We start from the raw sequence: 14,434 nt of genomic DNA on the forward strand, positions 1-14,434 counted from the left end.
GGGGATGGGGGGGGGGGCAGGGCCCGGGGCCCCCCCGGTTCTCGCTGCTCGCGGCTCCGACGGCGGCGAGGGGAGGGGGAGGGGGAGGGGAGGGGAGGGGGGGGAGGGGGGGGACGAGCCGGGCCCCCTCCCCCCCCCCTCCCAAGAATGATCCTGACCCCCTCCCCCCCCATCCCCCCCTCCCCGAATTTTCCGGTACCGGGACCCCCCCCCTCCCCTCCCCCCCTCCCCTTCCTCAGCCCCTCCCCCCTCCTCTTTTTTTTTTTTTAATTTTTTTAAATTTTTTTGGGGGGGGGAGGGGGCGGATTTTGGACCCCCCCCCCAAAATCAGCGTGGGAGCGTCCGGGTGGGCGGGGCTTAACGGAGGGGGCGGTGCCAAATGCGTGGAGGGGCGTGGTTTAAGTGACTGACCAATAGGGAGAGAGGGGGCGTGGCTAAAAGGAGAACCAATGAGCGCAGAGAGGCGTGGCCAAATTTGCATTTTCATTTTTGATTGGCAGCCGTGGGCGTGGCTAAGATGAACCAATGGGAAGAGAGGGGCGGGGCGAGCCGGCCAATCAGAAGCGGGGGCGTGGCCGGAACGAAAGAACCAATGGGAAACGAGGGGGCGTGGCTAAATCTTTATTTCCATTCGTGATTGACAGCGGGGGCGTGGCTAGAGCGCAGTGATTGACAGCTGTGGGTGTGGCTTTAAAAATACGTGATTGACAGCGGTGGGCGTGGCTTTAAAAATACATGATTGACAGAGCGGGGCGTGGCTTCAAATGCGTGATTGACAGCTGAGGGCGTGGTTAACCCCTCCCCCACCCCCCGAGGGTCCCCCCACGCCCCTCCCCCCCCAAACACAAAAATTTTGGGTTCGTTTCTCTTTTTTTAATGATTTTTTAATCGGCCCCGCCCCCTTAAGCCCCTCCCCAAATTTCGGGGGTCACTCCTGAGCTCGGGGGGGGTCCGGGAGGGTCCCGGGGGGATCCTGGGGGGGCTCTGGGCTCGTTTTGGGGAGCTCCTGGTCCTGGGGGGAGATTTGGGGGTCCCTGGGGGGGATTTGGGGGTCCCCGGGGGTCCCCTCAGGATTTTGGGGGTCCCTGGGGGGGTTCCCGGAGGGATTCTGGGGGTCCGAAATCCCGGCCGGGGTCTCTGGGACCCCCTCCAGGTTTTCCGTGGGGATTTGGGACCCCAGCCCCACCCCGGTGGTCTCTTTGGGGGTCTCCATTGGGGTCTCCCCATGGCTCTGGGACCCCAGCCCTATTTCGAGGGTCTCTTTGGGGGTCTCTGGGACCCCTCCCAAGCTCTCCCCACACCCCACAGACCCCAGCCCCACCCCGGGGGTCTCCTGGGGGGTCTCCATCGGGGTCTCCCCGTGGATTTGGGACCCCAACCCCACCCCGGGGGTCTCCCCAGACACCCCCGAGACCCCCCCCAAGTTTTCACCGTGGATTTGGGACCCCAGCCCCACTGACAGACCCTCCTTGGGGGTCTCTGGGACCCCCCCCAAGCTTTCCCCATTAATTTGAGCCCCCAGCCCCATTTCGAGGGTCTCCTTGGGGGTCTCCCCATGGACTGAAGACCCCGACCCCAACATCAGAACCTCCTTGGGGGTCTCAGGGACCCCTCCCAGGCTCTCCCCACACCCCAAAGCCCCCAGACCCACCCTGAGGGTCTCTTTGGGGGTCTCACTCAGACCCTCCTCATGAATCTGAGCCCCCAGCCCCACCCCGAGGGTGTCTTTGGGGGTCTCCACTGGGGTCTCCCCATGGACTGAAGACCCCGACCCCAATATCAGGGTCTCCTTCGGGTCCTCAGGGATCTGCACTGGCCTCTCCCCATGGATTTGAGCCCCCAGCCCCACCATGAGGGTCTCCTTGGGGGTCTCCACTGGGGTCTCTGCATGGATTTGAGACCCCAGTCCCATCTCGAGGGTCTCCTGGGGGGTCTCAGGGGTCTCCCCATGGACTGAAGACCCCAGCCCCATCTTGAGGGTGTCCTTGGGGGTCTCAGGGGTCTCCACTGGGATTTGAGCCCCCAGCCCCATCTCGAGGGTCTCCTGGGGGGTCTCAGGGATCTGCACCGGGATTTGGGACCCCAGCCCCACCCCGGGGGTCTCTGGTATCTCCATCGGGGTCTCCACATGGACTGCAGACCCCGACCCCAATATCAGGGTGTCCTTGGGGGTCTCACCCAGGCTCTCTCCATGGATTTGGGACCCCAGCCCCACTACAAGGTTCTCCGTGGGGGTCTCACTCAGACCCTCCCCATGGACTGAAGACCCCAGCCCCATCCTGAGGGTCTCTTTGGGGGTCTCAGGGGTCTCCATCGGGGTCCCCCCATGGATTTGCCCCCCCAGCCCCACCCCAAGGGTGTCTTTGGGGTTTTCCACTGGGGTCTCCACATGGACTGAAGACCCCATCCCCACCATGAAGGACTCCTTGGGGGTCTCAGGGACCCCCCCCAAGCTCTCCCCACACCCCACAGACCCGGACCCCAATATCAGGGTCTCCTTGGGGGTCTCACCCAGACCCTCCCCATGAATCTGAGCCCCCAGCCCCACCCCGAGGGATTCCTGGGGGGTCTCACCCAGGTTCTCCCCATGACTTTGGGACCCCAGCCCCACCATGAGGGACTCCTTGGGGGTCTCCATTGGGGTCTCCCCACGAATCTGAGCCCCCAGCCCCACCATGATGGTTTCCTTGGGAATATCAGGGGTCTCCATTGGGGTCTTCCCGTGGATTTGAGCCCCCAGCCCCACCCTGAGGGTCTCTTTGGGGGTCTCCCCATGGACTGAAGACCCCAGCCCCACTACAAGGGTCTCTTTGGGGGTCTCTGGTATCTCCATCGGGGTCTCCCCACGGATTTGAGCCCCCAACCCCACCATGAAGGACTCCTTGGGACCCTCCAGAACCCCCCCCAACCTCTCCCCACCCCCCACAGACCCCAGCCCCAAGCCCAGGCTCTCCTTGGGGGTCTCAGGGACCCCCCCCAAGCTCTCCCCACACCTCACAGACCCTGACCCCAATATCAGGGTCTCCTTGGGGGTCTCCCCGTGGATTTGGGACCCCAACCCCAGGCTCTCCCCATGGATTTGAGCCCCCAGCCCCACCCCGAGGGTCTCCCCAGATGCCCCTGAGACCCCCCCCAGGTTTTCCCTGTGGACTGAAGACCCCAGCCCCACCATGAGGGTCTCTTTAGGGGTCTCCCCATGGACTGAAGACCCCAGCCCCACTCCCAGGCTCCCCTTGGGGGTCTCACCCAGGTTCTCCCCGTGGATTTGAGCCCCCACCCCCACCCCAAAAATCTCCTTGGGGGTCTCAGGGACCCCTCCCAGGCTCTCCCCATGGATCTGAGCCCCCACCCCCACCCCAACGCTCCCCTTGGGCACCTCCCCCTGGCTCTTCACCCCCACCCCCACCCTCCCCTCCCCCCCAACCCCTCCCCCACCCCCTCGGTGCATCTTCCTGTGCTTCCACAAATTCGAGAAGCTTCTGTACGCCTTCCCACACTCCTGACACCCGTAGGGCCGCTCCCCGGTGTGGATGCGCCGGTGCTCGGCCAGGCGCACCGCGATGGCGAAGGCCTTGCCGCAGTCGCCGCAGCGGAACGGCCGCTCGCCCGTGTGCAGCCGCCGGTGGTCCTTGAGGTGGGTGGACTGGCGGAAGGCCTTGCCGCACTCGGGGCAGGGGTAGGGCCGCTCCCCGGTGTGGATGCGCCGGTGCACCTGCAGCGACGTCTCCGTGCTGAAAAGCTTCTTGCAATCTTCGCATTCCAAATTTTTACCGCCGCTTCTTCGCTGTTTCGGTGCAGTGACCACCTCACTGACCACTTCACTGACCGCTTGACCAGCTTCTGATTGAGTGACCGCTCCGTGGATGCGCTCGTGCGCCCGCAACCGCGCGGCCGTCCCCGATTTTTTACCGCACACCCCGCACTCGAATTTCCACCCGGATTTCCCGCAGCGGTGCTCCCGCAGCGCCGCCGCCCCCGCGAACGCCGCGCCGCACCCCTGGCACACCTGGGGCTGCCGCCCGGCGTGGCCCAGCAGGTGGACATCCAGCAACCTCCTCAACAAAAAGCTCCGCCCGCACTGCGGACACTTGTAGGGATACTCCCCGGTGTGGTGAGCGCGGTGCAGCAGCAGCCGGTGCGGCCGGTGGAACCGCAAGCCGCACTCGCCGCAGCGGTGCGGGAAGCGCCGCAGGTGCACCTGCAGGTGCTGCCGCAGCGTGGAGGTCTGGGCGAAGCGCTTGTGGCACTCGGGGCACTCGTGGGGCCGCTCGCCCGTGTGGGTCAGCTGGTGGCGCAGCAGGTTGGCCTGGGAGTTGAAACCGCGGCCGCACTGCCGGCAGCCGTAGGGCCGCTCCCCGGTGTGCGTCCGCGCGTGGTTGCGCAGGTGCGACGCCTTCTTGAACATCTTGCCGCAGGCGCCGCAGCGGTGGCGCCGCTCCAGGCGGTGCACGAAGCGCTGGTGGCGCGACAGCGCCGCCGCGTTGGGGAACGATTTCGGGCACATCCCGCACGCCAAGCCGGGGTTCGGCGGATCCAACGGCGGTTCCGGTAACGGGAGAGGGCCCGGCGCGGCGTGGGAGCGCCGGTGGTACAAAAATTTGGTCATGCTGGCGAAGGTTTTGCCGCAGACGCCGCAGCGGTGCAGCGGCTCGGCGCCGTGGGCGCGGCGGTGCGCCAGCAGCGCCGCCTCGGTGTCCAGCGCCAAACCGCAGTCCAGACACAAAAACAACGAATCTCTGGAGTGTCCGGCGCGGTGCCGGCGCAGCTCCCCGGGGTCCGGCAGCACCCGCGGGCACAGCGGGCAGCGGAACTGCCCCAGGGCGTGGCAGCGCAGGTGGGCGCGCAGCAGCCGCGCCGACGGCAGCAGCTCGCGGCACTGCTGGCACCGCAGCTCCGGCGGTTGCGACGGCGGCGGCGGCGGCGCCGGTGCCGGCGCTAAATGCGTCACTTGGTGCTCCAAAAAATCTTTGGGGCTCTGGAAGAGCTGCAGGCACTCGCCGCACTCGTAGAGGAGGAGCTGCACCGCGCTTTCCGCGGGCGGATCCGCCGGGATTTCGGTCGGAATTTCGGGATTTGTGTCGCCGTCCTCGGGTTTGCGGTAGGAATGCTCCACATCCACCCTGGCGTGGTTTTGGGGCGGATTTTGGGGGTTTCGGTGAGATTGGCGGTGAGCCAGCCACAGCTCCTGGCTCTGGAACAGCGCGCGGCACTCGGGGCACTCAAAATGGATGCCGGGATTTTGGGGGGGTTTGGGGGGGTCCGAGGGGGTCCCCAAGAGTTTGAGGTGGAGCTCCTGGTGCTCCAAGAGCTGCCCCGGCGTCACCAGCAGCGCGCCGCACTCCAGGCACTGGAATTGGCTGGGGGTCTCCAGCTCGGCCGGGACCCCCAAGAGCTCCAGGTGGGCGGGGCCGGGGGCGGGGCTCACCTGCGGGCTCACCTGGGCGGGGGGCGGGGCCTGCAGGTGCTGCTGGTGGTGCAGCAGCGCCTCCTCCAGGGAGGGGGAGAGGTGGGAGCACTCGGAGCAGACGTAGCGGTGCTCCACCAGCAGCAGGGTCTCCTCCGGGGAGGACATCTGGGGGGTTTTTGGGAATTTTTGGGGGATTTTGGGGAAATTTGGGGGGATTTGGGGGGATTTTGGGGAAATTTGGGGGGTTAGAGAGGAGGAAATGGGGAAATTTTGGGGGTTGGAGAGCAGGAAATGGGAGAATTTCAGGAAAAATAGGGGGATTTGGGGAAATTTGGGGGGAATTTTGGTGAATTTGGGGGGATTTGGGGAAATTTTGGGTGATTTTGGGGTGAAATCGGAAATTTGGGGGAAATTTTGGGGTGAAATGGGGGGAAAATGGGGAGAAACAGGGGAAATTGGGGGGATTTTAGGAGGATTTGGGGGGTCAGAGAGGTGAAAATGGGGAAAAAATGGGGTTAGAGAGAAGAAATTGGGAAATTTGGGGGGAATTTGGGGGGAATTTGGGGGATTTCGGGGGATTTGTGGAAATTTGGGGGCAATTTAGGGGGATTTGGGGGGTTAGAGAGGAGGAAATGGGGAAATTTGGGTAGAAATGTGGAAAAAATGGGGGAATTTGGGGGAAAAAAATGGGGTTAGAGAGGAGGAAATGGGGAATTTTGGGGGAATTTGGGAAATTTGGGGGGATTTGGGGGGTTAGAGAGGGGGAAATGGTGAAATTTTGGGAGGATTTGGGGAGAAATGGGGAAATTTTGGGGAAAATTGGGGAAAAAATGGGGGTAGATTGGGGGAAATGGGGAAATTTGGGGAGTTGGAGAGGGGAAATGGGGAATTTTGGGGGCAATTTGGGTGAATATTGGGAAATTTGGGGGGAATTTTGGTGAATATTGGGAATTTTGGGGGGAATTTGGGAAATTTGAGGGGGATTTGGGGGGAATTTGGGGGAAAAAATGGGGTTAGAGAAGGGAAATGGGGAAATTTGGGGGGGATTTGGGTGAATATTAGGAAATTTGGGGGGAATTTGGGGGATTTTGTGGGAATTTGGGGGGAAATGGGGGGATTTAGGGGGTTAGAGAGGGGAAATGGGGAAATTTTGGGAGGATTTGGGGAGATATGTGGAAAAAAAGAGGGGAAATTGGGGGGATTTTGGGGGAAAATGGGGGAAAAAAAGGGGAATTTGGGGGGATTTGGGGAAATTTGGGGGAGATTTGGGGGGAATTTGGGGGGTTAGAGAGGAGAAAATGGGGAAATTTGGGGGAAAATTGGGGAAAAAATGGGGGGAAATGAGGGAATTTGGGGGAGATTTTGGGGTATTTTAGGGGGATTTGGGGAATTTGGGGGGATTTTGGGGAAATTCGGGGGGTTAGAGAGGGGCAAATGGGGGAAAAACGGGGTTAGAGAGGAGAAATTGGGAAATTTTGGGAAATTTGGGGGGATTTCAGGGGGATTTGGGGGGTTAGAAAGGGGAAAATGGGGAAATTTTGGGAGGATTTGGGGAGAAATGTGGAAAAAATGGGGGAAAATGGGGAAATTTGGGGGGATTTGGGGGCGGTTTGGGTGAATATTGGGGAAATTTGGAGGGATTTTAGGGGAATTTGGGGAAATTTGGGGGGTTGGAGAGGGAAAATGGGGAAAAAATGGGGGAAAACGGGGAAAAAAAAACGGCAGTTAGAAACGGGGAAATTGGGAAATTCGGGGGAAAAACGGGAATTCGGCAGAGGGGAAAATCAGAGGCAGCGACCCCCGCCCCAAAAATCCCCTCAGGACCCCCCAAAAATCCCCTCAGGACCCCCCAAAAATCTCCTCAAGACCCCCAAAAATCCCCTCAGGACCCCCAAAAATCTCAAGACCCCCCAAAAATCCCCTCAGGACCCCCCAAAAATCTCCTCAAGACCCCCAAAAATCCCCTCAGGACCCCCAAAAATCTCCTCAAGACCCCCCAAAAATCCCCTCAGGACCCCAAAAAATCTCCTCAGGAACCCCAAACCCCCCCCCAGCCGCCCCCGGACCCCTCGAACAGCCCCAAAACCCCCCCGGGACCCCCAAAATCGCCCCAAAATCTCCCAAAATCTCCCAAAATCTCCCAAAATCGCCCCAAATTCCCCCCCGGGCCCTGCCCCCCTTCACCTCCGGCCGCTCTCGCGCTCCCGCCCGCCAGGCCCCGCCCCCTGCGCCGCCACCCCCCAACAAGGCGCGCTCTGATTGGCCAGCTCCGCCCCACGGGGGTTAAACCGACCAATCAGCGCGCGGCGCAGCCGTGACGTCACGTTCCGCCATGTTGGGAGCGGGAGGAACCAACGCGGCGCTGACGGGGGGGTGGAGTGTACTAAAAAATTCATTTTTTGGGGGGAAATTTGGGATTTTGGGGGAAAATTTTGAGATTTTGGGGGGCGCAAAGGGAGGGGGGAACGCGGGTTGTACCAAGTGGGGGGTCCTGGGGGGGACAGCGCGATTTTGGGGGGTTTGGGACGTACCAAAGGGGTTTTCGGGGGGGTTTGGGTTGTACCAAAAGGGGGGGGTTGAGGGGTGGGTGGGATGTACCAAGAGGAGTCTGGGAGGGGGAGATGGGTCAGCCCAAATGGGGATTTGGGGGGGTCTGGGCTGTACCAATGTGTGTGGGGGGGTCTGGGCCATTCCAAAATAATTTGGGGGGCTCTGGGCTGTTCCAAATGGATTTTGGAGGGGGCTGGACTATTCCAAATGAATTTGGGGGGGTCTGGGAAGTTCCAAATGGAAATTGGGGGCGTCTGGACTATTCCAAATGGGTTTGGGGGGGTCTGGGCCATTCCAAAATAATTTAGGGGGGTTTGGGCTGTTCCAAATGGATTTTGGGGGGGTCTGGACTATTCCAAGTGGATTTTGGGGGGGGTCTGGACCATTCCAAATGGAATTTGGGGGGTCTGGACCGTTCCAAAATATATTTGGGGGGGTCTGGGCTGTTCCAAAATGGATTTGGGAGGGGTCTGAACCATTCCAAATAGATTTTGGGGGGGATGGACGGTTCCAAATGGATTTTGGGGGGGTCTGGGCCATTCCAAATGGAATTTGAGGGGGGGTCTGAACCATTCCAAATAGATTTTGGGGGGGATGGACGGTTCCAAATTAATTCTGGGGGGGTCTGGGCCGTTCCAAAATGGATTTTGGGGGGGTTGGACCATTCCAAATGGAATTTGGGGGGGGAATGTACGGTTCCAAATTAATTTTGGGGAGGTCTGGGCCATTCCAAAATATATTTGGGGGGGGTCTGAACTATTCCAAATGGATTTTGAGGGGGTCTGGGCCTTTCCAATTGAATTTTGGGGGGGGTCTGGGCCGTTCCAAATGGACTTTGGGGGGGTCTGGACCATTCCAAATGTGTTTTGAGGGGGGTCTGGACTATTCCAAATGGATTTTGAGGGGGATCTTGGCAATTCCAAATTAATTTTAGGGGGGTCTGGACTAATCCAAATGGATTTGGGGGGGGGTCTGGACCATTCCAAATGGATTTTGGGAGGGGTCTGGACCATTCCAAAATATATTTGGGGGGGTCTGGGCCGTTCCAAATGGAATTTGGGGAGGGCTGGACGGTTCCAAATTAATTTTGGGGGGGGTCTGAACCATTCCAAATAGATTTTGGGGGGGTCTGGGCAATTCCAAATGGAATTGGGGGGGGTCTGGACCATTCCAATATATTTTTGGGGGGGTCTGGGCCGTTCCAAATGGAATTTGGGGGGGATGGACGGTTCCAAATTAATTTTGGGGGGGCTGGACCGTTCCAAAATGGATTTTGGGGGGGTCTGGGCCGTTCCAATTGAGCACCAGGACGGGGGGGTTTCTGTACAGAACAATTTTTTTTTTTTTTTTATTGTTCCCGCGTCCGACGCTCGCGGGGCGGCCGGAAAAGGCGGAAAAATGGAAAAAAAAACAGCAAAAAAATAAAAAAAAATTAAAAATAAAACCGGAACGAAACCTCCCAAAATTCGAAACCCCACAAACACGAACGAGGGGAGGGGGCGGGGCCAGGAGAAAGGGGCGGGGCCAGCGCGGGACATTTAAGGGAAAGGGGGCGGGTCCACGAGTGACCATTTAAGGGCAAAGGGGCGGGGTCACAGCGATGGGTGGGGCGGGGCCAACAAAGGGGCGTGGTCAGGGTCAAAAATAGACCCGGTGGGGGGTGGGGCTCAAATAGAAATTCCCTTTTTTTTTTTTTTGCTTTTTTTGGCCTTTTTCCAGCTTTTTTTTTTTTTTTTTTTTTTCCTTTTCAACCTTTGGTTTCTTTTTGGTTTTTTGCTTTTCTTTTTTTTTTTCCTTTTTTTTCTTTTATTTCGTTTTTTTTTCTTTTTTTTTCTTTTTTTTTCTCTTTTTTTTTTTTTTTTTAAATTTTTCCCTCCCCAGATTTTTGGGGACGGTTTTGAGGTTTTTTTCGGTTCCTTTCATTTTATTTTTTTTTCATTCTTTCATTCGTTTCTTTTGGTTTTTTTTTGGTTTTTGGTTGTTTTTGGTTTAGATTTTTTTTTTTTTTCTTTTTTTTATTATTTTTTTGTTTTTTTCTGAACCGATTTTGGGTCGGTCCCGGTACAAAACGGGGGGGGAGGGGGCGGCGGGGGTGGGGGAGGGGACGTCTTTGGCTTCTCGCCGCCCCCTGGGGGGGGGGGGGGGGGGGACACGAGGGGTGGGGGAGGGGACAACAGGGAGGGGGAGGAGCCTCGAGCGACCCCTCCCCCACCAAAAAACCCCCCAAAAAAAATTGGGGGAGGGGAAAACTCCAAAAAAAAGGGGGGAGGGGAAAGCGAGACCCCTCCCCAAATTTTTGGAGACCCCCCAAAAAAAACGCAGAGGACCCAAAATTGGGGGGTGGGGACACACACGGGGACCGGGGGGGGCACCCCGGGATTTGGGGGCGCCCCGAGAACGGGGGAGGGGGGGGAGGACCCCCCCCCAAAAGCCCCTCCCCCCAATCGGGGGGGGCTCTTTGGTTGTCTCTGAGGTATTTGTGTCCGGGGGGGGCCGGGGGGAGGGGCCAGGGGAGGCCCCGCCCCCTCCCGGGCCCTCTTTGGCTGCAGGATGGGGGAGGGGGAGGCGCGGTGACGTCACTGGGCGTGGCGGTGACGTCATGGGGGCGGGGCCTAAGCCCCCCTGTCGGGGGTGACGTCACGGGAATGGGGCGGGGAAATCCCCATGGGGTGACGTCATGGGGGGCGGGGCTTGAGGTGGGGTGGTCACTGTGGTCACTGAGGGTCAGTGTGGTCACTATGGGTCACTGTGGTCAGTGTGGTCACTATGGGTCACTGTGGTCACTGTGGTCACTGTGGTCAGTGTGGTCATCGTGGTCACTGTGGCCACCAATGGTCACCATGGTCACTGTGGTCACTGTGGCTGCTGAGGGTCAGTGTGGTCACTAACGGTCATCATGGTCACTGAGGTCACTGTGGTCAGTATGGTCACTGTGGTCACTGTGGCTGCTGAGGGTCAGTGTGGTCACTAACGGTCATCATGGTCACTGAGGTCACTGTGGTCAGTATGGTCACTGCGGTCACTAACGGCCACCATGGTCATCATGGTCACTGTGGTCACTGCGGTCACTGTGGTCAGTGTGGTCAGTGTGGTCAGTGTGGTCACTAACAGTCATCATGGTCACTGTGGTCACTGTGGTCACTGCAGTCACTAATGGCCACCATGGTCACTACGGTCACTGCGGTCACTATGGCTACCAAGGGTCAGTGTGGTCATCATGGTCACTGTGGTCACTGTGGTCACTGCGGTCACTGTGGCTATCATGGTCACTGTGGTCACTGTGGCTACTGAGGGTCACCATGGTCACTACGGTCACTACGGTCACTGCAGTCACTGTGGTCAGTGTGGTCACTGTGGCTACCAAGGGTCACTGTGGTCACTGCGGTCATTGTGGTCACTGTGGCTAGTGAGGGTCAGTGTGGTCATCATGGTCACTGTGGTCACCAATGGTCACTGTGGTCACTGTGGTCACTGCGGTCAGTGTGGCCACTATGGCTACTAAGGGTCACCGTGGTCACTGCGGTCACTGTGGTCACCAATGGTCACTGCGGTCACTGTGGTCAGTGTGGCCACTATGGCTACTAAGGGTCACCATGGTCACTGTGGTCACTGTGGCCACCAATGGTCATCATGGTCACTGTGTTCACTGTGGTCAGTGTGGCTACTAAGGGTCACCATGGTCACTGTGGTCAGTGTGGTCACTATGGCTACTAAGGGTCATCATGGTCATTGTGGTCACCACGGTCATCGTGGTCACCGTGGTCAACAAGGGCCAGCAAGGCCACGATGACCATGGTCACCGATGGCCACAGTGGCCAGGATGACCGTGAGGATGACCACGGCCACCATGGGGACAAGGGTGGCCATCACGAGGACGACAATGACCATGATGACCGTGCCACTGACCACAGCAATGCCTGTGGCCACTGTGGCCACCATGAGGATGGCAATGACCACGATGACCACCATGACCATGATGACCACCAAGGCCACAATGACCATTAAGGCCACAACACTGACCGTGGCCACCATGAGGACGAAAATGACCACAATGACGGCCACAATGACCACTGTGACCACAGTGAGACAATGACCACCAAGGCCACAATGACCACAATGACCACGATGGCCACAATGACCACAACGATGGCCACAATGGCCGCTGCGACCACAATGACCAAAATGACCACCAAGGCCATGATGACCACAATGACCGCCAAGGCCACGATGACCACAATGGCCACAATGACCATCAAGGCCACAACACTGACCATGGCCACCGAGGCCACCGTGAAGACGACAATGACCACGATGACCACGATGACCACAACAATGGCCATGATGACCACCATGACCACAACGACCACAATGACCATGATGACCACAATGACCGCCAAGACCACAATGACCACAATGGCCACAATGACCAGCAAGGCCACAACACTGACCATGGCCACTGAGGCCACCGTGAAGACGACAATGACCACAATGACCACGATGACCACAATGGCCATTGTGACCACCATGAGGACGAGAATGACCACGATGACCACAATGACCACAACAATGGCCATGATGACCACCATGACCACAATGAGACAATGACCACCGAGGCCACAATGACCATCAAGACCACAATGACCGCCAAGGCCACAGCACTGACCATGGCCACCGAGGCCACCATGAGGATGACAATGACCACAATGATGGCCACAATGGCCACCATGACCACAATGAGACAATGACCACCAAGGCCATGATGACCACAATGACCACAATGGCCACCATGACCACCGTGACCACCAAGGCCACGATGACCATTAAGGCCACAACACTGACCGTGGCCACCATGAAGACGACAATGACCATGATGACCACAGTGACCATGATGACCACCAAGGCCACAATGACCACAATGGCCACCAAGGCCACAATGGCCACTGTGACCACAATTACCACCATGACCATGATGACCACCAAGGCCACGATGACCGCCAAGGCCACAGCACTGACCGTGGCCACCATGACCACAATGACCACAATGACCACAATGGCCACCGTGACCACAATGACCAAAATGACCACCAAAGCCACGATGACCATGATGACCACCAAGGCCACAATGACCACCCAGGCCACACCACTGACCGTGCCCACCGTGGCCACCTCTCCCCGCCCCCTTGACCGCCGTGCCCCTCCCCCGGGGGCGCTCCCCCCAAATTTTTTTGGTTTCAGTTCTGAGGTAATTTCGGGGCCCCCCTCCCCCCCCGGGGCCCTTTTTGGTTCATTAAAGCTCGGGGGGTGGGGGAGGGGAGAGGGGGGAGGGGCGTGGGGGGGAGGAGCGGCCCCTCCCCCCCGGCTCCGGCTCTGCCTGCAGGGGGCGGGGCCGAATTTTTGGTCTAAAAACGCCGTTTTTCGGTTTTTTTCACACTTTTTGGTGGTTTTCGGCTGAGGTTTGGGTGCGGTGCTTTTTCTTTTTTTGGCTTTTTTGTCCTTTTTATTTTTTGTTTGTTTTTGGCATATTTGGCCTCTTTTTGTCCTTTTTTTGGCATTTTCGGTCCCTTTTTGGCATTTCCTGTTCCTTTTCTTCCACTTCCGGTTCATTTTAGTCCATTTCCGGTTCATTTTAGCCCACTTCCTGTTCATTTTAGTCAACTTCCGGTTCATTTTAGTCCACTTCCTGTTCCTTTTCTTCCACTTCCTGTTCCTTGTGTACCACTTCCGGTCCTGGTTTTTTTTTCACATTTTTGGCATTTCTGGTCCTTTTTTTTTTTTAATTTTTTGCCACTTTTTGTCCTTTCCTGCCCGTTTTGGGCCGGTTTTGCCCATTTTTGTTATTTCTTTTCCCTTTTTTTTTCCTTTTTCCTCCATTTCCGCCATTTTCCTCCATTTTGTCCGATTTCCTCCATTTTCTCCTCCGTTCCCAGTCCTTCCACCTCCATTTTTTTAAAATTTCCATTTTTGGCTTTTCAAACCTTTGTTTTTTTGCATTTTTTGTCCTTTTTGGCTTCATTTTTTTTTGGCTTTTTTTTGGCTTTTTTTATCTTTTTTTTTTTTTTCACGTTTTCCACCTTTTTTCCTCTTTTTTTGGCTTTTTTCTCCTCTGGGGTTCATTTTTTTTTTTGGTTTTTTCCCAACTTTTGGTCACTTTTCCCTTTTCCTCCTCCTTTGGTTCAGGGCGGGGTCGAACCCCTCCCAAAAATTAAAATTTTCCCAATTTTTTCCCGTTTTCCCTCATTTTTCCCTCATTTTCTCCGCGAAGCAGCGACGCTTTTTTTTTCCATTAAAAATAAAAAAAAAATTAAAAACCCACAACAAACAACCCCGAAAAACCCCAAAATTTCCTTTTTTCCCCTCGTTTTTTCTCTTTTTTTTTGTTTTTCATTTTTTTTGCATTTTTTAGATTTTTTTTCTCTCTCTCTCTCTAAAACCCCCAAAAAAGCCCCAAATCGCCCCAAATCCGAGGGGGGGAGGGGC

General features: G+C 57.2%; 1 protein-coding gene across 1 annotated transcript; it reads right to left on the reverse strand.

Moving 5' to 3' along the window:
* Positions 1-928: 928 nt before the first annotated feature.
* Positions 929-7,627, reverse strand: ZNF574 (zinc finger protein 574). The gene is made up of 4 exons (XM_033084422.1): positions 7,592-7,627; positions 3,436-5,572; positions 1,652-2,133; positions 929-1,012 (listed from the first exon to the last, which is right to left on the reverse strand). The coding sequence occupies exons 2-4, from the start codon at positions 5,570-5,572 to the stop codon at positions 929-931; spliced, it is 2,703 nt and encodes a 900-aa protein (XP_032940313.1). The 5' UTR covers positions 7,592-7,627.
* Positions 7,628-14,434: the final 6,807 nt, after the last annotated feature.

The sequence above is a fragment of the Catharus ustulatus genome, chromosome 39 (genome assembly GCF_009819885.2).
Source record: "Catharus ustulatus isolate bCatUst1 chromosome 39, bCatUst1.pri.v2, whole genome shotgun sequence".
Lineage (NCBI taxonomy): Eukaryota > Metazoa > Chordata > Aves > Passeriformes > Turdidae > Catharus > Catharus ustulatus.